Genomic DNA, 27,060 nt, shown 5'->3' with positions numbered 1-27,060 from the left:
CTCTCCCTGTTTCAAAGCAGTTTTTCCTCACTTCTGCACCTCTCCTCCACACTCTTAAGCAATAGAAAGACCAAAGAAATACACAAAGTTTGAAATGTGTTGTTTATTCAGTTCTTTTTTTTTTTGAAGTTCTCAGTTTTAAGTATATTAAATGTAAACATTTTACTCACTTCATAGAAAGCTCTTTATAGTACAATTTGTTTTTACTGTATAATTAAATATTTTCAAAGTTCTGTTTTCCTTTGTAAACGAGTTGGTTTGGTAATTAAAAAAACTGGTTATACCAAGTGCTCAGCTTCTGCAACCTCCTCAGCTCCTGACATCCCTCACCATGGGAAAGGCAGGGAAGAGGGAGAAGGTAAGTTATTGGTTGCTTATCCTGGGTTTTTTTTAGGGTATTTTCTGCTCCCTGCTGCTGGTGGCCACTATAAAACCTCAAGGCACGTGAGGGCTCATCTGCCTCAGCAGGTTTTGTGGCAGAGCTGTTGAGTTTTTGGGCAGAGGGGACAAGGGTACAGATGCTTTTGGCTGAGCTGTGCTGCTGGTACAGCTTTCTCCAGGCCCAGCTGAGCTGATGCAAAACCAAAATGCAGGGGGGAGGCATTAGAGGTGTCCAGCTGGGGAAATACAAGATGAAGTCTTGCTCTCACAAAACACCCAGTTTGAGCACTCAAAGAACTCCTAAAAGTCAGGTTGAAGGCCCAAGTACAGCATGAATATTATTGCTGCAATATTTGGTACATGATGGTTCAGAAACTGGACTGGAAGCAAAGTTCAGACCCCCAGATTGCACCTCTCAGTTTCATATTTGCACATGATCGGTGCCCAGGAGCTGCCCCAAGAGCTCAGGGATATTTGCATATCAGCTTCCACCCCCCCATTTGGATACTTCAGATTTACCGTAAAAATAAACAGCTTGGGAGTTTTGGGACGAGCTCTCTGCCTGGTCCAGAGAAGAGCTCAGGCTCAGCACTTTGAGGGTCATCTTTATGGCCTTGTTTATCCTGGATTCTGCCTGGGATCCCCACATGCAGCAGGAGCTGCAGAGGGAAGCGCCTCATGTGGCCTTGGCACTACGGCAGCAGCCCTTTCCCCCTTTTGGCTCCATTTCCCCTTGGAACAGCTCTTCCCATGCCTGTTGTGTCCAGAGTGCACAGTCTTGTTTACATTTTTTTCCCTTGTAGCTTATGGAATTTATAAATCATATTTTATCTCACTTTGAGTTTTAAGAAATCACACAGATACGAAATTCTCTTTTGTTTTCTGAATTCAGTTTCTTTAGTTTTCCATCATTAATGACACTTCCTTCCTAGCTGCAGATCATTATCTGAGAACTGCTCATGGAATCTGTTGCTCATAAGAGCTTTGGTATTAAAACCAAAAATAATATTGCTGTCTGAATCAAATTCTTGTGTTAGAGAAACAGGAGCTTCTGAATTACTTATGTTACAGACACAAGTTTTGACAGCCCAGCACAGGCAGAGCCTTAAAGGAGCTCCTTAAAAATGTATTCATTAACACTTTTAGAGCCTCCATCTCAAGCTCTCATGGAGCTGTTTCTAGCATGAGGTCCTGGCATCACTGAATTCAAGGCAAGACATCCCAGTCATCCTCCCTGTCCCCAGACAGTGGTTTGTTTTTGCAAACATTCCCCTCTTTATTCCCAAGATGTTCACAAAGAGCTCTGAAATTCCAAACCTTAGTTTCTTGTTGATAGTTTAACTCTCTTCTGTTCTTCAGGGAAGCACCTCCCTAATGCATTAACATGATACAAGTATAAAAAATTACTTCCTAAATATGTAGGTGGTGCTTAGTATGAAATATTTAAAATAACCAAAGAAAACCTCACATCTTCCTTATTCCAGGCAAGTTCCTGGGCTGTGTTCAGCTCTTCCAGGCATCCATCCAAGGTGAGGTACAAGAAAAAATGTATTATGCTACTGAATCACAGCTTTTTTATCTGTCTCTCGATACCAACATCCTGTGGCACCTTTTGTTTCTGCCTGCACTCCAACATTCTTGGTATTCCTGTTTTTCTTTAGATTCCCATCATGCACCACTGCCGGGAGTTCCCAATCTTTTTATATAGTGTGACTCACTGGGGAATTCCTACTCCTCAAGAGACCTGATGAGGCCACAACTCTTGTTTCTAGGAAGCATCCCCAATGTTTTTAAATGAGAAAACCTTGGTTTTAAGTGCAAAGTTTTCCTCTGAAAGCTTTTTTTTTCCCTTTGAAAAGTACTTTGAGAGAGAAATTTGCTCATCTCTACTGCCACTGGCCGTAAAGCAGTCAGTGTCTCAGGGAGACTTGCTCTAGGCGCTGTCCTGCTGGCTGCAGTCTCCCTGCCTTTTGGGATTTCCTGCATGAACTGCTCAGAAAAGGTTGTGAGTGGGTTTCAGGTAACTCAGTGCTACCTGCATCCACACAAGGAATGCTGTAGTATCCCATATAAAGAGTTTAAAATAAAATCTGGCTTGATGGAGGGTTATATACACTGGCTTCCCAAAACCTTTTTATGTACAGAAGAAATAAAAGTAAGGCTAGAGCTTGAACCAACACTACCTGGTCCAGAGTGTGTAAAGTAGGGTCCAAGGGTATCCTTTGCCAGATCAACATGATCCAAATGTTCCAGGGACACCCTTGGCACCCAGGCTGTAACACTGCACAGTATCTGGTCTCCAGCTGCTGCCCAGGAGCTGCTGCTTCCTCATCCCAACTCCAGAAGTTAATCAGCCAGGGTTGGAGGCCAGTCAACATCAACAGACTAGAAAAGCAGAGGGGGAAAAAAGCAGCAGAGTTGGTGTTTTACAGATACCAAAAGAATCACAACTCCTTCTGCTACTTCTTGACAGCATCACTCACTGTTGGGTTGCATTTACAAAGGAGAGTAGCAGTAGGAAATGTGTCCTGTGGTAAGGAATGTTGATCCACTTGGAGCAATTCCATGGAAAGCATCTCACAAGGGCAACTCCCTTAGTAATTTCCAGGAAAAGACAAATAGCAAACAACTTACTTCCACATCCAGCTCCAGAATGTCAGCAGTTCTGTTCAGAAGGGACCCAATGTTGGGCTTTGTTCTCCCAAAGTCTCCGTGCACAAACTCTTTAATGTAGCTGGAAATACTGGCTGAGGAGAGGTGGATTCCACACCAAAGAAATCAAAAGGCGGGGGGTTTTTTTTTTTACTTCTAAGTAATTTCTCAGTTAATATCCTCTTAAGCCCATACTTATCTTTAAGAGAGCTCCTAATTCCTGGCTTCTGACTCTGGTGCCTGCTGCACTGCTGGCCTTTATTTTGTTTCATTCCAAAATGAGTGGTGACTTTAGGACACAACTGTAACTTTTAAGAAGCAGTGATCTCCAGTGTGCCCTGAAGCGCATTAAATGTTGTGGAAAAGCTCCTTTTTGGAGGTGAAAAGTTCTCAGTTAAATCAGAAAAAGCTGAAGTGTATTTTTAAGCAGCACAATTTTTATATCTCTCACATACTTTATGAAAACTCCAGTGTGAAATTGTGACCTAAAAGCAAATACTGTGCAGCAACACCACTGCGGGAGAGCAGGAATTTTGCAACACCGCAACCACCAGAGCAGGCAACTTCCCATTATCCCAATCACTCCCATCAGGAGGCTGTTTGGCACCTGCCTTGTGGCAGGGCACCAAGGATACGTTCCTGCCTGAGTCTTCAGGTGCAGGCGGAAGTGGTGCTCGTCGATGTACTCGGACCTCATGGTGTGGATGAGCCGGCAGCGCACAGCCAGAGGCCGCCGGTGGAGCACCCGCAGCGGGGTCTTCTGCTCCAGCTTCAACTCCTGGTACAAGAAGCAACCAAAAACGTGAGGAAGGGAATGTGCAAACACTGCATAGATGGTAGGAATTGTGTGTTGTTAACCAGTCCCATCTTTTTTATCTTTTGTTCTGGTAGTTGAGTAATCTCAAGGCAAGACCCGTTTTTTCCAAGTTTATCAAAAGAAAAAGGGCAGCCCTCTCAGAGGCCAAGGGAGATCTCACATGAACACAAACTAATGCAATCACAAATACAGAGGAATAACCTTGAAATCTCCATAGACCTTTGCTGGAATGACTCCAGGATTTGGCAGCTCACTCAGAGCCTCAGGGCAATCAGGAAAAAGAAATCCCACCCACAAAACGCTTTGTCTAAACTACAGCCAACCCCCTGGAAATAAAAGTGAGGGAAAAAAAGCCTTAAATGAGATTAGATCTCAGAACAGTCTTTTCAAAAGTTCATTCCCAACTCCCTTTCCCAAAGGAGATGCAGCAGGTTGAAAGGCAACTTCTCAGGAGCAAGGGAAGCTAAAGGAAGAGCTTCCAACAGTTGTCTGCCTGAGCTGCAACTGCTCAAGCCCTCATTTTGTGAATGAGCTCATTGGCAAGTCCTGTAGGAAATGGTGCAACACACCAAAAACTGAACCCACTTCTCCATCAGGCCAACATCTGGAGAAAGTTCTCGTTCCTGCACATGCTGAGCCTTCCTGAGGCCTCTTTGCACTCTGTCATAGACACTTCCACCTCCAAATGGTTGCAGCTGTGGGAGAATGGCTTTAGAGCAGAACAGAAGAGCTTCTCTGCCCCTCTCACTTACACAGGACACTATCTAAGGTAAAGGGGTGCAGGTACCAGGTTTCCTCCTCTCCCATCCACTGATTTTGATGATTTGGTCTCCTGGGAGGTGAACATTACACAAAGATTTGTTGTCTCTGCTATCAGCCAGCCCCCTGTCCTGCTGGAGTGACTGGGGAAGGAAGAAGGGTGGTATGGAAGTCCCTACAGCAAGAGAAACCCTGATTAAAAAAAAAAACAAACACAAAAACCAAGCACAGAGCAAGAGATAGGCCCATGAGTGCATGTATTTAACTCCTCCCTAGGATATCAGGACAGGTACCATTGAAATCAGCAACAAGAGCTCCTGCTACCTTGATATCATCTAGAAAGGCGATGTCTTCTCTCTGTATTGCTTTGTCTGTCCATATTAAGGCACTGTAGGTCTTTGTCTTCTCCTCTTCACCTTCCTTCATACGACCAATCGCCTCTCTAAACAAAAGAAATTAATGACTCACTTAACATCAGCATAATTATACAAGGCTGTGAGCAAGAACACTTCCCAACTCCCCCCCGAGTGTCGCTTTGAAATCCCTCGCCAGCAACAACAAACACTGACCTGGTGACAAGCTGTAAATCTCGAACCTGTATTTTGTCTGAAGAGTCATTAATTGCCTGTGATATTTAAAAAAGAAATCAGTTAGCAGAGCTGCTGGGTTGGAGAGGCAGCACGTGCTTTACGAGTTCCGTGAGGTGCCAGTGATTTACCTGCTGAAGCCTCTTCATCTCCTCCGCGGTGAAATGTATCCTGCGAGGATTCACCAGCTCGATTGCAAAGGGCCTTCCTGGCAACAGGCACAGGCATAAAACACAAAAACATGTTGTTCTAAATTAATGCTGGAGTTTACACAGGAAGGCTGCAAGGTGTGAAGACGCTCTGCTGCTACACAAACAGGGAGAGGACTGGCGGGCTGAGGGATGGAGCATCAGATGGAAGGGAAGAAACAAGGGACCTTTTTTTGGCTACTAAACCCCAGTATCAGCAATAAGTGCAAATTATGACTTCCCAGAAGACATCTTGTACAAGTCTGTGCTAATTAAAAAATAAAATAAGAAAAAAAGCTAATTAGCTTATTTTCTGTCACCTACAGCAATGCCCAGGTGCACGGCGATGTTAAATCCCACTCCCTCAGCTCAACATCTGTTGCCAGAGTTGTAACTCTGTGCTCAGGGCCTGGACAATCCCCAGCACAAGCAATGCCAAGAATCACACTACAAATCAGACAGCAACTGAAACACAGAATTGTTCATTTTTACTTTTTCCTTCCCTCCTCCCTTGGCTACAGCAGCTTCAGCACGCTGGAAAGCAGCTGACCTTTATAAGGGACTCAAGTTCATAAAGAAAACAAGCTCCCCCACTCTGCAGTCACAGTGAGGGAATTAGAAGGATCCAACAGAAAACAAGAGAGAAATCAGTCTGACATAAAGGGCTTAAAAGTAGGGAGTGAATAAAATAAAATACTGGTAACTAACTATGCCTTTCCATGCAGCCAAGGCCACTGAAAAAGGGCTCCTGTTTCAAGCTGGTTTTATGAAGCTGTTTGGTCTTTGGGAATAAATATATAAGTTTCACTAAATTGCTTCTGAGAGAAAATTCCAAAGCATGCCTAGTCACAGACGTGGCATTCAGCAGGATCTGTTAGAGGAGCTCCACACACCCATTTCATCTCTGTGTTTCACAAGGGGTCTTCCAAGCCTTACCATTGCCTAGTGTCCTTACATCCACATCTTCTCTTCCAGAGGAACTAAAATTAAAGCCTATAACAGATTTGAACAAGGCAGGTGAGCTTTAAGTTTACATTTTTTAATACTCTCTACAACTTTTAAAAGGCAAAATATTTTCTTTCTAAACTTGTTTGCAAAATATGCTCCAAAGATTTGTCTTTATAAACCGAAGCCTGCACTTTACAAACTGTGAGAGTTCCTGTTATTCCCAAGTTTCTTGAAGAGCTCTCCCAATTCCTTGGCCTGAATGAGGCTGCCACAACCAGACTAACCATATCCAATGGGAGGAGAGGAGGGGGAAGCAGCAGGTTTTTTTCCAAACTAATATTTAATGCAGTTTTTCCTTGGGCCTTCTATGTCTCTAATTCCACATCTGTTAGATGACAAATGATGGGCAGTGATTATTTCATCTGGATAATCCCTGGATAAGCATTTAGCTTGTGGAGCTTTATACACTGAGGAAAAGAAATGAATCGAGGTAAGAAACATGAAGGGGTCAAAAGCCAGGCAGATATTGTGAAATACCTGTGGCAAAATCCTCCTTGGTACAAGTAATTCATGAATTACCAACGGTTAAGAAGTTTGGTTAGGTAAAAACACTGCTACATGAAACCAACATATTTGCATCATCAGATCCACTGAAAAGCTACTTTAGCACGATAAAAGGATCTAATTAGTCCCAGATCACAGCTAAATAAAGTTCACAAGCTTTGACTTGGAAGGATAAGAGAGGATAAAGAAACATGTTTTTTTCCATTATACTCCCATATTAAGTGGGTAGCTACCAAGAAAAAAATCTCTAGTAATGATGAAAAATGTGTGTAATAGGAGATCTCCTAAATTCTTACTGTCTGCCTTGAATTCTGCCATTAGATGCTCTGAAATCAATTCTTCCACTGAAGACTCCAGCTTCCGCTCCCCATCAATAATCCAGGGAGTCTGAGGTAAATTCCTGGAATATTTGTTGTATCTTCCTGGAAAAAAACAACCACAGTATTTCTAATCATTCTATGACCATGAGCAAAAGCTGCACTCTTGCACAGCACATTTAACTTTCATGGGAGCTTTGTGACAATAAATTGACAGGCTCGAGCTTCTTTTATGGCAGGAGCATTACACCAGCACTATGGAACACATGTGGCTTGGTTTCTGATTTGGATTCAGAGAACTTTATACCCTGAGGAAAATAAATGAATCGAGGTAAGAAATATGAAGAGTTTCTTTCTCCTTGCCAGGAGAGTGGCAGTAGCCAGGATGGCCACTTAGGATGGACTTAGGGAGCCTGTGGCTGCAGTCCTGCCTCCAGGTATATCCCTCCTGTTTGAAATAATCCAGGTTCCAAGCCAGTTCTGCCATTGTCTGAAGGCTTAAGAAAAGAAACCCACGCTAAAATGCTTTGGCTCACTACAAGGAACACCATGCAAGGAGCAAAAAGTCCCAATAATAAATGAGGAGGAATGGCAGGAGTCTTGAGAAGGTGCTATGTAAAGAGATTGGCATCCTTGGATGATCCCAGGGACGTTTTCATGGCACCTCCGTGACAGGCTATAATCAAAGAACAAGCCTGATGTGGATGACCAATATGAGCGTTTTTATGGACAGGTTTGATAAGAACTGAAAATATTCCCAAAGTAAGGAAATAATTCATAAAGGCCAAAGACCAACCCCTTGCTTAAACCACTTTCAACCTGAAACTTTGCATAGAGAAAATGACAGAGTAGCTCAGCTCTGTGCATTTCTCTGTGTCTCTGACATCTCAGGGGTTTGGAGTTTCGTATCATATTTTCCTATCTCGAACAATGTTTCCTCCGTGCAGTTTGAGCTGCAGAAAAAGCGACACAAACAAATGGGGAAACTGAGTAACAGTTTCACTGGGGCAAATAATGAAAGTAGGATGACTCATCATTCAGATGCAACCTCACACTGCTAAATTCTCTTTCCATAAAATGGAAAAAGGAGAAGAAGGTTTGCTCTTTTTTTTTCTTTTTTTCTCAGCTCCCCATTCGAATAATTTTAACTTTTGATCTGAACAAGAGTAGGTTTAAAAAACCAGAAGGTGTTTCTTGCTTTGACAGCCCCATAATCCTTAAAGAAAGTTGGGGTGGAAAGTGATCACTAAACATCAAAGGTAAGGTCAAGAGGACAATGTTGTGCTTACAAATTAAGGTCCCATCTCATTTATTAAAAGCAAAATATCTGCACTGTACTCAATAAATTCTATTCTGGACTTAGTTCTTCAAAAATTAAATACCTCCCTGGATTTTTGTTTGTTGGAGCAAGATATAAACTATAAATGACAAGAGCAGTATTAAATGACAGGCAGAAAACAAACCCTCTGTTTTGCTGTTCATACTGTTGAATTCTGATAAAACTATCCCAAAAAGCACCCTAAAATAAAACAGTGTGTTTGGAAAGGCCTATAAGGAGCTGGATATCTTGGATTCACGAAAATGTACATCTAGCTGTCTAACCAGTAATTAAAAATAGGAATGGTTATATGCTGAACATCAGCTACCCTGCCATTCACTTTTGCATGTTTTCATTTTCCATTTCTCTATATTCAGGATTTTTATCATCATAGTATGTTGTATTTAAATTGCAGGTTGGGCTCTTTTTAATAATAATCAGTTTGCATGTATTTAAATAAGTTGTTCATACAAAGGATTAGAAAAAGGGCAGATACTCTGGCAGGCAGACGATAAAAAAGTTAAATCATCTCAACACAGGGGCACCCAAGTGTTGCTGCACTACCTGTCTCACCCAAACCTCTATAAATCCCATTAAGATTTGCAGTCTTGGATGGGATAATATGCAGAGAAACCCAGATGGTGAAAACCCCTGAATCCAAATCAAAACCCAAGGAAGTGAACAGCACTGCTGGGAGCTTTTTGGTGCAGAGGTGCCTTTCCCAAACCATTATTCTGAGGGGATCCGTAATGCCTAACTTTTGACAAAAAAAGTATCTTCAGCAGGGGTCAAATATAATTTCTTCCCCTTTCAAACCACTCTTGGATAGAGCTGGATTTGTTTCTTTGCTCCCTACACTTCATTACAGGAATTAACAAACAGCAAGAATCCTCTGGGTCTCAGGGCAGTGTTACAAAGTTCTCTTCAAAACACAGCAGCAAATAAATGGATTGCTTTACCAGCCACAAAAACTGCACCATTATTGCACTGAATTTCCGGAGCATCACAGAGCTTCTTTGGTGAACTTGGAGGACATGGAAAATGCCTGCATTGAAAGTAAAACCAGTGTAAAATATATTGTCACTACCAGAACATGATGCAGCATCATCAGAGCAGTAAAAAGTGTCAATTCTTGGCTTCCCACCGTGTGTGATTTTTACCATATTAACAGCACTTGGTGTTTTCCTAAAACTCACCTCCTAACATTTTGGAACTATGAGAATATTCCTTGGAAAGGGAAGCTTACCTTACAAACTCTAAAGTTCAAAATAATCCTTTTAATTAAAAGATCAGGAGTGATTTTCTATTGCCAGAAAGAAAACACGTTTTAACCAGTAAACCAACAGAATTTAAACAGTCAAAAGTTCTTTTAAAGCCACCCTACCACTACTTGCCCACTGACTATTTTCCTCCCCTCCCTAATTCTATACAAAAGCACAGTACTAAGAAATAGTTTCAGTATATACTTACTTGAGAAAATCCTCTTCTTTTATCTTCTCCAGGGCTTTTATAACTGCCATTCTGGTGAAAACAGACTGCACAGTGAAATTAAAAAATGAGTCAAGAACTAAGAAAAGCAAAGATAGGATTACACTGTGCAGTTTTGTCACTGCTCACTTGGAGCCCAGGTCCAAATTTGCAAAACAGTTTAAAAACAGAATCCTAAATCCATGAACATGAACCTAAACCAGCTTCACTTTCAAGAGTTAAATATACCTAAGCCCCAGCTTTTATGCCAGTGACAGCAGGCAGGTAGTTCTGCTGAAAATAAGCCTGTTGAGTAGGAATCTGTTTCTGAAGTTCAGAAGTTGATTGATTCTCAGAACTAAGGGCTCTGAACGGTGGGGCTGGGCAGTTCCTCCTGTGGAAAGCAAGCAGCTTCCCACTCCCAGGCTGCAGCAAAAGCAGCAATGACAGGGCAGCAGGAGCCATGACTGCCAAGCTCTGTGCAGCTGCTGCTGCTGGGGTAACGCCAGTGAGAATTGATGTTCCTAGGACACGAGAAACAAGCGTTGCAACAGCTGAGGTGAAATCCTGCTCTGGGAAGGCTGAGCGCAGGAGAAGGTCTCTAAATGAAGCTCCTAATCAAAGCATGGTCAGGTCTTGAAATCTACCAAGCCTGCAGCCCCTCTCTCCACAGCCTGCTCCACTCTCAGTTCCCTCAAGGTAAAATGTTTTTTCTTGCATCTCCTCTGAACTTCTCATTTCAGCGTATTCCTGCTGTGTCTCATCCTTCCAGTCATGCTCTGTGAAGACCAGCCTGGCTCCCTGCTCTCGATCAGCTCTTTTGGCACTGGCAGGAGATTCAGCTGGATCCTCCCCAAAGCCTTCACCAAGAACCTTAGAGAATTCCAGGTTCCTCAGCCTCTCCTCCCAGGCATGGGCTCCAGCCCCGGGACTGCCCTGATGGCTGTCTGCTGAATTTCCAATTTAATGGTGTCTTTTTTGCAAACTGGACTGGGGATTTGGGGAAAAAAATTAAAAAAAAAAAAAAAAAAAACTGGGTCACTGTTTGGGACAATTCAAGTCTTGGCTCTAAACAGAGTTCCAGGGTGTCTTCTGGAAAGCTGTTCTTTCTCCTTCTAAGCATAAATTAGAGATAATAGCACTTCCCTTCCTCATAGAACAGATGAGCTGGAAAGCCCTGCAAGCAGCAGCAGGTTTAAATAGCTATCTACAGACAGCACAGAAATTTTCCCTCAGAAGCCAGTTTTTACACCACTTCTCTGATTAACACAGCCCTTGAAGCCCAGCTTCTTTGTAAGGACAAACCTGTGACAGCTCTTCAGAGCTGGTATTTTTCTTTAGATTCCCCTACATTTTGTTGCCTATGTGGTTTTAACAGCCAGGCCCTGCTGGTTTAGCTCCTTATGTGGGATTTCCCCCCTTTAAAGGACAGCAAGCAGCGAGTTATAACAATACAGCCCTGCTAAAAAAAGAGTGGCGTTTATTGGTCAGGTGGAGTAGAGTCAGCAGAATTCCTGGGCCAGACTCTGCCTCTGCCAAACGTTGGCAGACTCTTCACCAGAAAGAATAAAAGGCCTTGCAATGGCTTCTCACAGAAGTTACTTGTTCTCCCTCTGATCACATCAACTGTCCCACTTGTATCAGTTTCCCTCCGACTGGTTTTTTATCCTCACATGTCCCCCTTTCCGTCAATGGTTGTGTGTGTGCTCAGGGTCTGCAACAAGTGGCAAGGTCCCTTTTCTTTCCCCCTCTCCTCCAGAGGCAGAGAGGATAAAACCATCCTGCATGCATCCTGGCTTTCATTCAGATCAGAGGACATGAAAACTACAGAGTGATCGTTTCCCTTTTGGCTGCCGAGTCTCATCTTCACAATGTGACTTATCTGAACTGCTTCACCCACAGAGAGCTTGAGGATCATCTTTTATGCTACTTTTAATGCATGACAATCAAATTCCTAGATCTTAAGGGAGGTATTTACAGAGGACATTCCGAAAATTATGGCCTTTAGACAGCCTGGAAAATGAATGAGCTAAAGAAAAGCACCAAGCTCTTGGTTTTCCTCAGCTGAGAATTGTGAAGTGAATAAAGGAGACAACTTTATTTTCAGACAATTGAAAACTGGAGAGCTTTTTGATGAAGGAAAACCAGACATTGAGCACTGACTGAATATCCAGATAAGTTGTAGCTACTGCTGTGAAATTCTGAATGTCTGAACAGAAATACAGTGCTGGAGATCTTACCTGTTTGTTCTTTGCTGGTTTGAAACAGTCTGGGCAGGCTGTGGCTCTAAACACAGAAATGAAAATTAGCTGCTCCTCTTACAGAGAAAGAAATAAACAGGCAGACTCACAAGCACAGCACGTGAATGGTTTTTGTACCCATACAGCCAGTGTCTCGCTTCCGCAGCTTAGCTCAGAGCTAATTCAAATTCCCTTTATCCTAAACCACAAATGGTGCAAGATGTGCCTTGCTTGATCCAGAGAAATCATGGACAAAGCTCTCTTCTTCTGCTCTGACCAACACCACTGTGTCTCAGCTTTGAGAAGGGCTGGAAAAGCACACAAGTTTAGCTTTCAGTCCTTTCCAATCCTTCTCAATAAAGGTCATGTTTAATGTTTTAAGTTTTAGGCAAGATTTTCTGACACCTTGAAATCTGTACTTGCTGCTCTTAGACAACGCCTACTACAAACCTGAGATTCAAACTGTCCCTTCTGGAGAGGAAAATTCAATTTCCTACTGAAAAAGTAGCCCCAGGTGTTCACACCACTTGTGCTTTGCCTGTTCAAAAGGAAACTACTGGCTGTTTCACAAAAGTGAAAGCCAAGTCAGTGAAACATTTTTTCTGAGTAGTGTAGAGGAAGTTGCTCTTCCTATTAGTGGATTTCCATGTATGCAGTCAGAGACGATTTCTGGATTTCTGTGTATGCAGTCAGAGATATTTCTGACCTCCAACCCAATTTATCACTTCTTGCTGATGCTTTTCAACACCTCTGTATCTATTTTCAGACTCTAAGGAAGCAGGTTTTGCAGTTTCTATACAAACAACTTCCCTGGCCAGTCTGCGACACAAAGCAGCGCAAACTCCCTCTTCCAGAATTTCAGTATCACCTTACCCTTAAATATCTCCAAATATGAATTGACAAGAGCCAATCCAATCTTGGGTCATTTCAGCACAGCTACCTCCACACAACTGTGTAAGAACAGGAGAGAAACTGCAGATGCCATGCTTGGAAATCCAATCCAAAAATTCTCCAGGTTGAGACAAAGTCCTACTTTGCTTCCATAAAATCCATGACTGTCACTATTCCTGTGACAATTGCCAAATTTATCATATTCACATCAAAACCAAAGCACTGCCTCAGAATGTGCCCAGAGCCAGCCACTCACACAAGCAGAATGCCTTGGCACCTCAGGAACCACCGCGTAATTAAATTAGGTAAGGTGCTGTTACTTCAGAAAGCCTCTCAAACCTTAATTGCTGTTTAAGTGTGCTACAAAGAGAAGGCAAATAAAGGGATATTGTCAGGTCACATGGAATAAACCTGAGTAATTGGAATGTGGAATGGAACTTCTTTACAGCTTTCACCTCTACAACTGCTCTGGTTGGAACACTAGCACTGGCACCATAGCATGTTCCACATCAATATTCCTGAAATGCCAGAAAAAGGATGGAAGGATGAGCTGAAAATACCAGGGAATAGGTTTCAGATGAAGGAAGTAAAATTAAATAAATGAGAACAAAAGGGTGAAGGATCCAGAAACACTTCAGTTCTTACAGGATTGAAGGTACCATTATTGAGAACTGTAGTTTGGCCCCCTACAATTTTCTCCCTCTTTTGCCCAGCCTTGAAGAAGCTGGAAAGGAAAGATGTTCAGCAAACACTGATTATCATTGTTCCTAATACCTGCTCCTTCCCAAGCTTCCATTCCCTCATCCCCCACCTCAAGACAAACTAAAGATGCAGTTGTGGAAAACCAAGAAGGTGGTGGATTGAGCACTCAAAGATCACAAATTGCCAGAAGAGAAATCAGGAAATAAATAAAGGCTGCGAGACAAATCTCCAGCCTCAAGAAGTGAATTCGCTGTTCAGCAGAGATGTCTCTGCTGAGCCTCTTTCTGTGCTAAGAGCTTGCAGTAGGTGAAAATTAACTGAGTGAAACTTTAAGTTTTCCAGGAAGCACCAACAAACAGGAAGAGTGACCCTAATTATCCAGAATATACTACAGCTAGATTTTGAGAAATCAGATCAAATGGCAGCTAAATTCACAGAACTGTTTTGCTTCTTTGTGTACAGCAGGTGCCCTACTGGGCCAGGCCAGAGGCTGTGTGTAGTGGCCAGGGAAGTTCTGTTTGTTTTCATCAACCAGCTACGTTGGATTAACTCACTTCTAAGCCCTCCCTCCTGTCCATGTGTCTTACAAGAGGAGGAAAACCTATGTATAACCTCAAAAGATTCCCCACCTGCAGTTACATGGTTTGAATTTTTAAAAATGATCCAGGGAATGACTTTGAGAAGGGCTGAAAATGAACAACTCATCTGAATGCTCTCCTTCCAGCTCAAATCAGAATTCTGGATGATATTTTTTTATTGGCATCAAAGAGCAGAATTGGTGTAACTTCAAGCTCTGCAACTTTATATGGATATGAGGAAATCTAGATGCAGGCCACATTCTAGTTTATAAACATGGCATATTGTCCTCTGTAACAAATCCAAACCAACAATATTGCACAACATTTAGATAAAGATCTTTTGTTACTTGTAGAAAAACTTACAGGAAATGGCACTCCTCGTCTGTTTCTGGGTGAGCAAAGACCACGCTAACTTCAAACAAACTCTAAATTAAAAAGAAAGAAAAAATAACAAGAGGGTGGTAATAGTTTTTTAAACAACCACGCAGGATATTCTCAAGTACCCACATTGTAGTTTCAGGAAAACAGTAGAGGCAACAGAGACAGTAACCCATTTATTTATGTTTCAAGACATTAAAAGGCGTGCCAGAGCAGCACTTGCCTTTCTGAAGTCACCAGAGATGATGTGAGAGCACTTCACAGCCATGAGTGACCTGCACTGGTCCCATCCTGTGCAGGGCCAGGGCAGAGGCAGCCAAGGCTCAAAGCCTATTACGGTCACTAAACCCCAGAGCCCTCCTGGCAGTGCAATACAGATAAAAACCCTGCTGTAGTCACCACTGTAAAATTTTGTCAGGGGCTTCCTTTGCAGTGCCTGCATGGCCTTGGGGCAAAGAAAGGCAACACATCCTCGTGGATTGACAGTAGCCCAGGACCTCCAGCGTAATCTCAATTCTACCCCCAATTCCCTCTCTGGCCTTGGGCAAACAACACTCATTACTTGTGTTACTCAGATACCAGAACATCTCAGGAGGGCTATTGAAAAGATTGGCTAATATTCAAGTGCCTTGTAGATAAAGGGCACGAGAAAAACAACTTTTATGGTACAGGGATGTCTGGAGTGGCTCAGTGCCTAAGTGGTGTAGAGCTTTTACTAAGTTGCTATGTAAGAAGTTTGTTTCTTCCTGCATCATCTTCAGAGTAACTGAGTGGGTTTTTTCTTCACTAAGAAAAAAGGGATGCTTTCAATTAGCACTCCTGGGAAAACACAGCCTGTAATTATTGTGGAAGCTGACAAATCAACATAAAGACTCAGTGAATCTACTCCTGGGGTCAGTGCTATGGCTGGTGACAAGTAAAAACTACAGACAGCCACAACTGCAGAAATTTTACATTCAAGATGATTCAAGGTGCTTCTGAGTTTGGCAACACTTGATGGCCATGTTCAGTCAACGCCTTTCAGAAAGATTTTAAGGATATTAGTCAGAATCTTCAAGTTGAAAACAGCTTGAAAAAAACATTTCTGTTGCCTACTTAGGGGTGTTGCAGGTCCCAACAAGCCGATTTCTAGTGCTCATTAAAGTGAACAGGGACCAGTCTCTTCTCTTTCAGTTCATTTCAGAAATATATTTTACCCACAGAACCTGAACAACTGAGCTCCCAGAGCAGTAGCAAGTGTTGGCACTGACAGGAGAGCAAGGAAGGAATGTGTGAGCATTCTTCAGCCTCTGCAAAACAGGGATCCCGGAACAGGAGACAACTGGAAAAGTCTCATTAACAGAAGGAGGATGGCAGCACAAGAGATTTAGCACAAGGCTGTGGTGGTTTCAGAAGATGCAATGATCTGTGTGTACAAAAATGAAGATTGGGCCCCTCAGGACACACACTTGGAGATCTCTGGTTAAAAGAATTTCCCCCCCCCCAATTTCCTACAGTGAATTTAGGAGCCACTCAGCTTGTTTCTCTCTTAATAAGGAAAACAGGATAGATTTTTATTTCCCCACCATGTGTGTAAGTGTACAAATATACACACACAAACACATATGAAAAAAGAATAAAAAAACCAAAGAAAAAGGCGTTCTGTTATTTATACAAGACCTTTCCATCAGCAGGAACACCCAACTCTTCTGACAACTGGGGATGAATAATCCACTTATAAGCTTCTTTCAGCTGAACAATGTCATCCTTTGCCAAGGGAAGGCCCAGATTTCTGAATCACAAAGAAATAATAACTTGCACAGGGGTCTGTCAAAAATAGATACATGACATACAGTATTTCAAGAGGAACTTAAGTAACTACTGCCAAGTAAAACAGATGCATTTTTTTTTCTGTGCACTGAGGAAACTGATGCCAGAGCTTGCTGGGAGATCAAAAGTTGCCAAAGTCTTTACAGAGCCTGCCCAGAGAAAAGCTGAGAAAGAGAGAGATGCATTTCAAACCACTTGTTTGGGAACTTACAGAGCAAAAGAGATAAGGAACCCCAAGTAAGGTCCAACCAGGGAAAAAAGAAAAAACCAAACACACAAAACCCAGCTGCCACCTTATTCTTTGTAAGCATCAGGTAAACTGGGCTATAAAATCAACATTTATGTAGACAAATGGTGTTTGTATGAAGAGGTCTTGTCAGACAGACAGCAAAAGCCATTACTCACCTCATCTCCTGCTTCACCCCCAGCCAAGCAGCACGCTGCAGGTCACCAGCCATGCCCAGGGAAAAGAGAGCAAAAAACAAAAGCAACTGAAATTAAGGCTCAGAACTCCCAACAATCTGAGAGACTCTTTGCAAAAGGAGAAGTGTTTTAAAAACTCATGACTAAAAGGAAGTATCAGGAATTTAGTTTTTGCTTCAGAAGTGGAAAGATGGAATTGGTGTTTGTTTTTATTTCTAAGACATCACTTTGCTCTTCACCTCAAATCTGTCATAGGTTAGCAAGCGTAGTCCCGGAAGGGACGTCCTTGCTAAGGGGTGCTTACAGTTTCCTCTGGGAACTGACAGAACCTATCAGCTGGCCAGTTTGAATATGGACAATTCTCTAAGCCACTTAAAGTTGTGATCACCTCTGTGATCCACATTTAAGAATAGGCAAACTCCCCCTCCAATCTCTCTCTCGTTTCCGGCGCTGGCACAGGTGGCTGCGGGCCCCGTGTGGGGGCCAGCGGGCCCGGCCAGGCCCTGCCTGGGCCAGGCCGGGCCGGGCCACGGCCATCCTGAAGCCATGGACCTGTTCCAGCCGTGGAACCCCCCCCACTGCCTTGCCGTGGGCAGCCGGAGCAGCTCGGCTCTCCCCCCTCTCCACTGCGATAAGAAAAAATTCAACATTCCAGCTGTAAAGCTGCAAGGCCGAGGTGAGAGTAACCCTTTTATTGCTGTGAAGAGCTGAAAACCTGAGGGAAGAGAGAGAGGAGATGCTTAAAGCTGAAATTCTGTTGTGAAGCTATGATATATCAGAGTATCCTGTTGTAATTTCATGAAGATATGGGGGGTGGAGTGTTCAGCTTGTGAGCAAAAGCACCTGCGCTGAGATAGGCAGATGCTGACGCAGCTGTAATTTCATGAGAAGTTTGGACAGGGAGAGATGAACCAGATGAGGACTTTTGCTCCAAACGGGAAAGGAGAAAACCTCAGTCCGTAGAGATGAACCAGATGAGGACTTTTGCTCCGAACGGGAAAGGAGAAAACCTCAGTCCGTAGAGATGCTCCCAGAGATAGTCCTAAAGATGAAGATGATGAAGACCCTTTGCTCCCAGGGAAGGAGAAGGGCCTCTGTTTTTGTTTCTGAACGGCTCAACCTTAAAATTGTACCCCAAAAAACTTCAAGAGTGGACCCTCGAAAGCAGTTGCGGGAAAAGCTGCAAGTCGGGGGAAAGGACTCACACGCAGGCAGAGACTCCTCTTCCTAAATGGACTGAACGATATTTGGAAGTGGGCGGCTGTCTCGTTGTGATGATGTTTTCATAGCATGAGCAAGAAGAGACTTCTCTTTCTAAATGGACTGAACAAGGTTATTATGGAAGTGGTAAACAGACTGAACATCTTAAGGGTTGTCTTTTCACATTGTCAGTGGGAGAAGGGAGGAAGGTGGGGGGTGGAGGAGAGTTCTGAAGGTGGTATAATTTTTTTTCCTTCTTCTTTTAGGTCTGTTAATAAACTTCTTTATATTCTTTCAAGTTTGGTGCCTGTTTTGCATTTCTCCTAATTCTTATCTCACAGCAGATAAACAGTAATGAGTATTTTGGACCAAACCACTACACTAAATTGGTGTTTCCGCCCGGTTACAAACCGAACCCGCGACAAATCCTATCTGGCTTTAAAAAAAACAAAAGAGGTTTCATTAAACTGTTTGGAATTTGCTATCAATACTGTATCTACAAAAAGACTCTTAAGTCATTAGTTGTCTTCCATACAGAGAAATTTTTAAAAAAGTGTCTAAATGAATGGTATATGAAAGCTGATTTACATACATTAATAAAACCCCAAATTCAGCTATCATCCATTATAAAAAAGAAAGAAATTAAAAATATACTTGCTCTTATGGTAATCCCAGAATTCCCCCCTTATTTGAAGCACACCACTTAGTTTAGGAGAATAGGCTGAATATGGAAAACGTGAGGAACAGGAGGAATAATTCTAGAAATCAGAGGGAGCTTTTAGTACAAATGCTTGAGTTCACTAACAATTAGTACAAAGAGAAAAACTCCCCTCAAAACTTCCTACAATGAAGCACAACAACATTTTCAGTTCTCTACTAACAACAACTACAAAATACATTAGGACTGGCAGGAAACCACTTAACTAGTTCAGCCTGTGTCACCATCCTCACTGAAGATAATTCCAAAAATCAAGTTGTTTGATTTGAAACAGCCACAGTGAAACAGTTTTCAGTCTGTAGGCTGCAGACTTTTAAATCCCTTCCCTGTCTTTCATTCTTCATATACAGTGCTTAAAGCATAACCTCCCCCAAACACTGCTGCAAGAATTACTCTCCCTTGTCAAGGAAATAATTATAAGGATTAGGTTTGAGAACAGGTCTCAAACTTCAGGAAGCAAGGCCAGGATCACATGGATATCAGAAGGAACCACATCATAGATCCCTTTTCCATGCTGATAAGGAGCTCAATCAAAAAAACAAGTCTATTAGCCTTCCATTAGTCCATCTAAAAGAATGAGGGAACCCTAAAAACAGTGCTAGAAATTAAGAGGGAAGAGGGATGGTGGAGAGAGGACACGAACTTTGTTAGATCCATGATACACAAACCCCCACACTGCTGAATGAAACAAATGCAGTTGTAGTGATGAAATGCTGTTTGCTCAGATCCACCATGATTCATTATCCTGCATTTGTAGACAGTATGAGTAAGGCTGCTTTACTTGAAGTACCTCGTAATCCTGTTTGCATAATAACCCAGATAAAATCATAAATAAAAATAGCTTCAATTGAAATTCCTTGAACATAGCTCTGAACTAGAGGATATGACAACCACAGAACTGGGCCTAGGAATCTGCATTTGACAAATGCCAATTTACAAAGAAACCTCTCCCATGCCTTGATTTAGAGCACATGCAGGGTTGGGGCTCAGTGGGGTGGCTAATCTCACTCCTCTTCCCTGTTTTCTGGGGATAAAACTACAAAATAGGCAAAACTTCTGCACGGGAGCAGCTATGCTAAAATGAGACCACAGGTCAAATTTCATCTCCTCTCTCTCTTGATTTCCAAGCTGAAAGAGAATTAAAGAAATCACTTTTCCCCTTCAGTTAAGGGGAAACAATAGATGAGGGTACTGCAAGCACAGAGGCCAAAAGATCCCAAATTCCAAATCGCATTCAACCACCAAGCCAGCCAAACCCCTCCACTCTCTCCCAGCTGTACGTGGAGCAGGGGATCAGATCCCTCTACTTCGTAATTACTTCATGTTTGCAAAGTGGGTTGAAAATGAAGACTGCTCATTACAGAGCTGAAGCCTGCAGGGCAGTGCTTAGCAGCAAACACATCTCTGGAATACAGCAGCTCAGGTGCTGTATTGATTACAAGCTGCAGGATATTATTCTGGTGCTGTCTGAGGGAGCTTAGTGGCAACAGTTGAAATACCATGTGCAATCCCAGCCACAGCGTGGTTTGAGAAAAGAGCTTGGAGATGGGGAATTCCAGGATGAGGCACAGGCAGCCCCTACAGGGAGTAATGACTACAGATGTTATTTGCATCAATGTCCTTGTAGCAAGCACCAGGATGATGGATCACAACTGAGACCACAGACAGAGCCAACAGTCACCCTTCTGAAGGGCACGATTCACTTCATATTCTAATAGAGTTGTCTGACATAAACCTGGGACTCCCGTATTTATGATTTATTTCAATCAAATCTCCTACTTGTGGAAGGAGGCAATTGCTTCCTTGCATCACAGATACAAATACTATGCAAATGTAGATTTTATGTCCCGCTCTTCTCCAGCTCCCCTCGTACATTTTAGACTTGGCAGGATGACAACTGCCATAATTAAATGAGTTGAAGGTAATACTGAAAGGCAGTTTCTGATTTTTTTGTTAAAAAGATGATGGAGAAAACCTGTGTGTCACACCCGAGGGCAGTGAGAGAGGCTGCCTTTGGGTGTCCTTTGATGATAGGATTACACATGTTCTTGTACAGAGCAGGTCAAAGAATTAAAAGCAGAATTTAACAAATGACCTCTTTTCAGCACAAAGCATTTTGAGATATTCTGATATCTGATTTTGATATTTTCAGACATTTTTACATATTATATTGCTGCCTTTCTGTGGCTGTAAAACATATATAAACCAAAAAATAATTGGTTCTCACCAATTATTTAAGTGATAAAGGGATAGGAGGTAAATAAACCCCTGTGATTTTTAAAGTTCTTCCTCCACCATCACCCCTTTTCACCCCTGCAGTCAGAGCAAACAGCTGCTTTAGCATTTGGCAAGGCTGGAGGCAAGGAATAGAAAGGACAGCAGGAACTTCTTAATCCAAACCTTCTCCCAGTCAAACCAAAACTGCTTCCAAAGGGAACAGATCCGGTTTTGGAGCTTCCTACTCGCTCATTTCACTCCATCTATTGATTCGTGGGCGCACAGCACAGCTCTTACTCCCTTGGCTGTGCCCAGCAGTGCTGCTTTGCTGGAACGCAAGGCCCAGGCAGTGAGGACATCCCTCGCCTGAACTGCAACGCAACACCACCCTCTACCGAGGCTTCCTGCAAACACCCGGTGCTCTTTGAACACCTCAGCTTACACCGGGCTTAAAGCTGGAGTAAAACTTGGTGAAGTCTGACCTACGTTTGGTGTTTCCCAGAGCACCACAGGCATCCCAATACTCACCTAGCCTGAAAGTGCTTTATGACACACCTCACTTTTTAGAGGCATCAAAAACCAAAATGGGAATCAGGGCAGTTCACCCAGCCAGAAAGAACAAAGCAAACACACCAATGATGCTTGATTTAGGATGGGAAGCAGAGAATCTTATGCTCCAGACGACTTAGGAGCAGAGTATTTGTCAGCTGTGAGAGTGGCATTTGCCCAGGATGCCACAACTAACAGCACAAATCACCACTGCACGTGCAGCAGATTACTTAACAAACTGTGTGGGAGCAGAGGAGGCCTCAACACAGCTTTACATACAAATCCAACACCACCTATGCTTCTTTCTGCCATGTTCACTGAAGCTTCCACCACATCTTAACCGCAGCAGGCATCTATTGCACCGATTTACACGGTGCTCTTTCAAACACCACTTTTGCATCACTTTTAGAACAGTACTTTTGCATCATTTTATATCAGAAAGCAGGGGAAGATTGCAAAATATCTCACAACTGAGTGTCTTTTCCCGTCACGTAAAATGCTGAACACCTCAAGAGTTCATTCTCAAATTCCTTCCTTTGCATTCTGCACTACCAGTTTCATTTCTCCCTGGAAAGGCACCAGCTGTGTCTCCAAGAAGATCCTCACACCAAAGGGAATAATTCACTGAGGGTTTAAACAAACTCCTTTTAGGTTTTCAGATGGAAAGTAACTCCTGGGCTAACTGAAAACTGAAGTGACTCAGGCCCTTTATTAATTACAATAATACTCACCCACAAGGAAGGGGAGAGCAGACTCCACTTCCAGCATGTGCTTTTGTTTTTTTTAGCCAGTAACAATTAAAAATTAAACCACCTCCAGCTCGTGCACACCACAGTTACTTTCTTAAATATGTATTTAATTATTTAAGTTACTTACCTCCCTAACAGACAGCTGTGGGGGTAGTGACACAGAAAATACAAAACTGGTGAACTGGTAGTCAGCAGAATTAACTTTTTGGCACACCTGTAAGAGAAGGAGCTTAATATTAATCTTTATAATTTTATAAACTTGATAATCTCTATTCTACATAATCACTGTGAATTCATGCATGCTAACATACATTCAGAGAGATGCCCAAAATACAAACCAGAGTAATCACTAACAACGTATTGAAATATAAGCTTTTTTGTCCTGTTAAAAAAATCTACTAACAAACTGTATCCTTAGTGCTATGAAACAACCAAATTCACTATTTTAAGGCCAGGGCCAATTGTATATTGAAATTTTAGGTGAAATCAGCATCTCAGATAAGGAAATTTATGTATCAAATATTTAGGTTTTGTGGCGCCTTAACAAGTGCTGTCAGATTTTCCATTGCTACAGAAGAGAGTAACTCTGAAACAAACACTAGCAGTGGATTCTGTAAAAAGATACATATTCTGCCAATGGAAACAAAAATTTACAATTATGTTCTGCAACAACAGAAACTACATACTATGCTTTCCGTCTAGTCCCATTTTTGACACATTCCTGCTATTAAACAAAATCCTTTTCAATCAAAACCCTGTTAAACATCTCAGATGCCAGTGTGAGTTTTCTAGCTGATATTTCAGTTTGTCACATGAGCAATTTGATTGCTCAGAGATGGTGTTTGCAACACTCCGTGCCCACATTCTCTCCTAACTCACATTTTCTCTGTTATCCACAACCTGTTGTACCACCAAAACATTTTCTTCCCCTGTGGTACTTCCTAAAGATGGGTTCATGCTGTATTAGAAACAGGTAGTTCAGAGAACAGCACTTGATGACTCCTCATTTTCCTGTCACATAAAAAAGTGAAGAGAGGTTGCCTGTTCCACTGAGGTTTCCCTTGAAAGCAGCTGAACCTCAGGCCATCTCCTAAATTCATGTAACCACATATCTGTTAGTCCTTTTCTTAGGAAAGTGTGCTCCCTGCAGTCATTCCATTGCACCTGCACTGCTAGTTTTTAAAAAGTGCCTCTATGCAAAGTCTGGGCAAAATTCAGTCCCACCACAGATGCAACTTCCCAGCTGCACAGGTGTGCAAACACTGCCCAGGAGCAGGACGGAGTAGAATGCTGCCATCTACATTCCAAATATCCCAAATAGGCAAATGTTTTGGTTTGTTTTTTGGTCTCTTTCTTTCAAAAGAAAGAGAAAACATCCCTTTGGAAAAAAAACCAAAAAAACTGCACAATGTTTTCAGTCAGCAGCTCTATCCCGTAGGCCCCAACATACACAAGCTCCAAAAAAGTAGCTCAAAAGGCTAAGAATGTACCTTTTTAACAAAGTCAGCCTCGCAGAACTCCTGGAGAATTCCCAAACACACGTTGCAAACCTTCGCAGCCGAGCTCTCCACTGCGGCGTTCCCATCGCCAGCCTCAGGAATCTGCGGGATGGCTCCGTTGTGGTTCACATCATCGGCACCTTCCTCCCTGTCTTCGAGTCTGATTCTCTTACAAGGGGGGTCAGCCACTTCCCAAGAGACTGTGTCTTCTTTTTCCCGATTGTTTTTCAGAAATTCCTGTAAATCCTTCATCAAATCCTAACACAAACAGAGCAATCGCACTGTGGTTGTTTTCTCCTCTTTAACAAACACAATTCCATAAGGCAGTACTATTCCAGTTGAGGCTCAGTATATGGAATTAACAACTTGGAATTTATACCCAAAGACATCTTTAAGACACAATTCAACAGCTCCAAGCTGCATTTCTCTCAAAATAGAAATTTCCAGAGAAAATATTGCTGAACAACTCGTTTATCATCCAAGAACAAAAACATTTTCCAGACTTGCACAAACACATTTATCTTTGCCCCATCATTATTCAATGAAAAGAGACATTTAGTGCTTTCTTGTCATTTAGATTATGTTAGAATTGGATTCCTCCAACTCCACTAGCCCAGGAAGAGAGTTGGCCATTATAATAAAAAGAAAAGGGAGCAGACACAGGTGGGTGTGAAATGAAACACACAGAGTAAGAACTTTGTGTCGGGAGAGAAGCCTTCAAAAATTAAGAATTACCTCCATGTCTCTGATTCCTGGAAGGATGAGAGACAGGACATAGCTCAGGAAGAAGGGTTCACTAAAAGGTTTTCAGTAAGGAAGACAGCAGTTACTGTGTTGTTGCAACTCAGAGGAAAATCAGGTAGAGATGCAAAAGAACAAAAAAGGGCAAAATGAACAAACACTCCTCAAATAATTGATAAAAAACGGAAAAGGATAGGGAAGAAAGATGTTAAAAATTAATTCTGGAGAGTCTAAACTTGAACAAAGGTGAAACAATCAAGACAGACACCAGCAGACACAAGCACAGAGACAGGGGATCAGAGCAAGCTAAAAAGGATGTCTGATAACACCGTGTTTCTCTGATTTATCCTTACCCAGTGCTCTCAATTCTTCAGTGGCATCCTCCTACCAATTCTGCAATTTAATGTAAATTTCCTTTCCATCCAAGCAAAAAGCACAGTTTTTCATAACTCCTTTTCCTCTCAGGCAAAGAGCCCAAGAACACAATGAAGGACAAACCTTGTGTGGATGTCTATAAAGCATCTGTGATCCCACGCAGCAAAACCTCAAAATACATCGCGGGCAAGTGCCAGCGTTGAGTAACAGCTGAACAATTGGTCTGTCCTTCTCTGTTAGTGAAGACATGCTGGGTAAATCTAAAATTCAACACAGAAAAGTAAAAAGAAAGAAGCTTAGAATAAACACAGTTCAGCAATCCAATAATAAAAAGACTCAGCTTAGACTTGACTGCACCACGTTTAGAGTAACTGGAATTTTTTTTGTCGTCTACAGAAAATTTAGGATACATGTTTGTTTTAAGTCACAGGCACAAGAAAAGTGGAACACCAACCCAAAAAGACCACTGACTGGGGGAAAATCTCCTGTACTTCCTAGGATTTTCCTAGAAAACCTGAACTCGAGTTCTGACAAGGGAATGCAGAGCTTTTGCCCAGTTTTATCTTGGATAAAGTACGTGACATGCTAATCTTTACTGAATGAAGGAGGGTGGAGCTAAGACATATTGAGGCAAATTTAGAAGGGAAATTCCTCCTAAAATTGCAACGACTAAAGAAACAGTGTGTTAAAATCACAGGGGAAAAAAAAAAAAAGAGCCTCAAGCCATCCCCTTCTGTCACACAATCCCCTCCAATTGCTTAAAGATTTATTTCCCCTCTCAATAAAGAACTCCTGTTTTTGTGAGAAATCTCATAATGGTTCCTCCCCCCCCCCAAAAAAAATATCATGGCTGATTTGGTTTCCTGTCATTCTCTCTGCCCAGAACTTTAGGACAGACTGAATTTTTTTTTGGCTGAAATTTTGTGATGGGATAGAACTCAGCATTTTTTTTTTGGAAGAGGAGAGATTCCCGGTGAGGTGCTCACCCTTACTGGACACCTAGGAAATGTCAGAAGGCATGTAAGGATAACCACAATTGTTCAGACCAAAGGTTTAATGAGTCTATTATCACCCAAAGAGGGAATAAATTCAGCAAGGAATTCCACAATACCTACAGACTAATGAACCACCTGATTTTGGTTTGGGCTTAGCTCCTGCAAGCAATGTTTGATACTCTCCTAGTTCTTGTGTCCCAAGAGACGGGATATATCCACGTTTTCCATGCCAGCCACAGTCTGTTACACCTGCAATATCCAATCCTGCTCAGGATTACCCTGCACAGAAATACTGCAGCCGTGGAAAACCTCTACAGCACGGGAAAAGTTCTTACTTCCATGAATTTCGTTTGTCCTGGGTTTGGATGCTTTATGGTAAGCTGTAAAACCAAGGGCTACCTGGAAAACTTCAAAGCTGCTTTTCAAGAGGAAAGAGCAAACACAAACACGCTTTTAGGTAACTGTAACCTCAATTCACCTTCATGAGACTGAAATATTGGCAGTGGGTGACGCTTAAGGGCAAATGTGGCAACATTCGTGACATTTTGTGGCAATGTGGCGGGAGGAATCAGGGGCCCCGCTGGGGCCCAGCACCTCAGGGCTGAGCTCAGCACCCCTCCTGTGTGAGTGAGGGGGAGCTCAGGACCCCGTTCCGGCCCGAGCCTCAGGACTGCGGGGGCTCGGCAGCCCCTGTCTGACGGGGCGGCCCATTGCCCCCACACCGCGGGCCGAGCCGGAGGGGCGCGGAGGAACGGGGCCCGCTCAGCACAGGGCCGGCCCCCCGCAGGCCGGAGGCGGGTGCCGTTCCCGCTCCATTCCCATTCCCAGTCCCCCTCCCTTTCCTACTCCCACTCCCATTCCCACTCCCATTCCCGATTCCCGGTCCCGCTCACCCCTCGCTCGGCGGCCCACGGAGCCGGCACAGGCTCGCTCGGCAGAGCGGCAGAGCGCATCGCTCAGCCGGCGCGGCGGGGCGCCGTGCCCGCAAGGGCGGCTGG

The 27,060-nt window shown here is 42.9% G+C and overlaps 1 protein-coding gene across 1 annotated transcript; it reads right to left on the bottom strand.

The window, feature by feature from the left end:
• Window positions 1-83: 83 nt before the first annotated feature.
• PUS10 (pseudouridine synthase 10) lies at window positions 84-27,055 on the bottom strand. Its single transcript, XM_042049358.1, has 18 exons — window positions 26,956-27,055; window positions 25,191-25,327; window positions 23,943-24,209; window positions 22,580-22,666; window positions 17,002-17,036; window positions 16,447-16,558; window positions 14,773-14,834; window positions 12,239-12,284; window positions 10,002-10,066; window positions 9,491-9,576; window positions 7,193-7,318; window positions 6,321-6,377; window positions 5,328-5,404; window positions 5,179-5,234; window positions 4,934-5,051; window positions 3,669-3,811; window positions 3,016-3,115; window positions 84-2,766 (listed from the first exon to the last, which is right to left on the bottom strand). Exons 2-18 carry the CDS (start codon window positions 25,314-25,316, stop codon window positions 2,728-2,730), a joined length of 1,602 nt encoding a protein of 533 aa, XP_041905292.1. The 5' UTR covers window positions 25,317-25,327; window positions 26,956-27,055; the 3' UTR covers window positions 84-2,727.
• Between the last annotated feature and the right edge of the window lie 5 nt (window positions 27,056-27,060).

This window comes from Corvus kubaryi, unplaced genomic scaffold (genome assembly GCF_017639235.1).
Source record: "Corvus kubaryi isolate FWS band 111438036 unplaced genomic scaffold, C.kubaryi_AGA036_p1.0 70, whole genome shotgun sequence".
NCBI classification, from domain to species: domain Eukaryota; kingdom Metazoa; phylum Chordata; class Aves; order Passeriformes; family Corvidae; genus Corvus; species Corvus kubaryi.
This window is presented reverse-complemented; position numbering and strand designations above follow the sequence as displayed.

Bases quoted from the DNA above. Each gene is read 5' to 3' on its own strand.
- PUS10 (XM_042049358.1), bottom strand. From the start codon at position 25,316: ATGTCTTCACTAACAGAGAAGGACAGACCAATTGTTCAGCTGTTACTC. The intron at 16,559-17,001 runs GTGAGTAATGGC...TTTGTGATTCAG, and splicing joins GGGGTGAAGCAGGAGATGAG to AAATCTGGGCCTTCCCTTGG. The intron at 10,067-12,238 runs GTAAGATCTCCA...TTCACTGTGCAG, and splicing joins AACCAGCAAAGAACAAACAG to TCTGTTTTCACCAGAATGGC.